This window comes from Anopheles aquasalis, chromosome 2, assembly GCF_943734665.1.
Source record: "Anopheles aquasalis chromosome 2, idAnoAquaMG_Q_19, whole genome shotgun sequence".
NCBI classification, from domain to species: domain Eukaryota; kingdom Metazoa; phylum Arthropoda; class Insecta; order Diptera; family Culicidae; genus Anopheles; species Anopheles aquasalis.
Window position 1 is genome coordinate 34118457 of NC_064877.1, and position 1544 is coordinate 34120000.

Genomic DNA, 1544 nt, shown 5'->3' on the forward strand with positions numbered 1-1544 from the left:
TTCTCATCACTCGCCACGAGCGGAGCAAATAGAAACGCGCGCGCAAAACGGAGTGTTTTGCTGTCGGTAGAAACGTTCTGCGTGATCCTTTCGTTGGAGCACGCTGTTGCGGGAAGTGAAGTGATCGTTTCTCAGTTCGGTAAGGATAGTTCTCCCGTTGGGGTTTGATAGTGTGCGTTCCTTGTTTGAGGGATCTCCACGGTTCTGTGAAATGCGTTGTGCGTTACTTTCAGCCCTTCGAATTTGGTGACCTTGAATCGCTTCCCTTTAACCTCGTACGCACAAACACACCCAACGGCCATGATCCTGGAGCGTTAAGGATATGCAAATGGTGCGCTCGGTAGCGACACAGCGAGGGTTGATGTGTTTCCACGCGAAGGAACCACGCGGTCTCGTAAGGATAATCGAATACGAGCGAATTGAAGAGAGGGAGAGAGAGAGAGGATTTTAGGACATTTTATCCTTAATACGTAGCTTGTACAGTCGATTGGTTCGCCGTTCGTGAATTACGTCAATGGATGAGACGTTCCTTTTTTTTATTTAGAATAATTGAGATCGATTGTTGTCAACGAATTTGTTCAACCAAGAGCATCGTTGGTGAAAAAAGCTGTTTAAATACAACGAACGTTCTATATGAAATGGTGGGACGCTGGACCGCCACCCGGGGGCCGAGCTAGGTGTGTCACGTTTCGGTTACCGGTGTCTTTTAATTGAGGCCATCTATCCGTTCATCAGCAAGGTTCAGGCCAGGCTGCAAAGAGAACGGGGCAAGGGGTTTTTAATTGAACATCTCTATCTCTTGGCCAGCGCCAGAGCAGCGAGTGTATGCAAGGGATTCAACAAATACATTTCTCTAGATTAGTAGATCGACGATCGACCGTGGAGTTAACGCGCCGTATGGACACCCTGTGCTTAGTGTTCGCGCTGTTGGTGCTGCTGCTTCATCCTCTCTTGAAAAAAAAAAAACAAGCTACTGGGTTCATCGGAGTGTTCTGTGGTAGTGGCCACACCGCGACACTGGCCATATCACTTGTGCCATCCTGCGAAAGAGCAGCGGACGGCGTTGTTTACAAAGTCCCTGCGGACAAATGATGTGAAGTGGTTTGTCGTCGTTTTTGTCGCCTGGGTAAAGTGTTTGAAGTGCGTGTGATTTGGCCACAAATTACGGGTGCCTGATTTTGGGGGCTGAACGCGAACTAGCGGTTTATTGAGATACAAAAGCCTTCACGCTGCCCTAAGGACTGGTTCGTGTTGATTGCTGGACAAGAGGCGCACATCAAGGCCGTTAGTGCGATGGTGCAATTGGAGGATGACCATTCAGTGGACGCCACAAAAGCGTCGATTTGCTTGATAAGCATACCCCTTTATTCAGTGTGTGTCTCTTTCATCTGTCTATCCTAGAATTAGCATTTATCCCTTGATTCCTGGGACCAACCGACCGATAGGCAAACGCGGCTAACCATGGAGGAAGAAGGGCTGAAGAAAGAGGAGTCGCTGGTGCAGCGCAAGGATTCGCTCAAGAAGCAGGACGGTAGCAAGGAGGT

The 1544-nt window shown here is 49.0% G+C and overlaps 1 protein-coding gene across 1 annotated transcript in view; it reads left to right on the top strand.

Annotated features, from left to right (window-relative positions):
* Positions 1-1544, top strand: part of LOC126579825 (Y+L amino acid transporter 2) — a 6804-nt gene continuing 5260 nt past the window's right edge. Inside the window, exons 1-2 of the mRNA XM_050243464.1 lie at positions 1-139; positions 1402-1544. The exon at positions 1402-1544 is cut by the window's right edge and continues 187 nt beyond it. Coding sequence (XP_050099421.1) covers positions 1462-1544 — 83 coding nt within the window. The 5' untranslated portion in view covers positions 1-139; positions 1402-1461. The remainder of the gene's footprint in view (positions 140-1401) is intronic.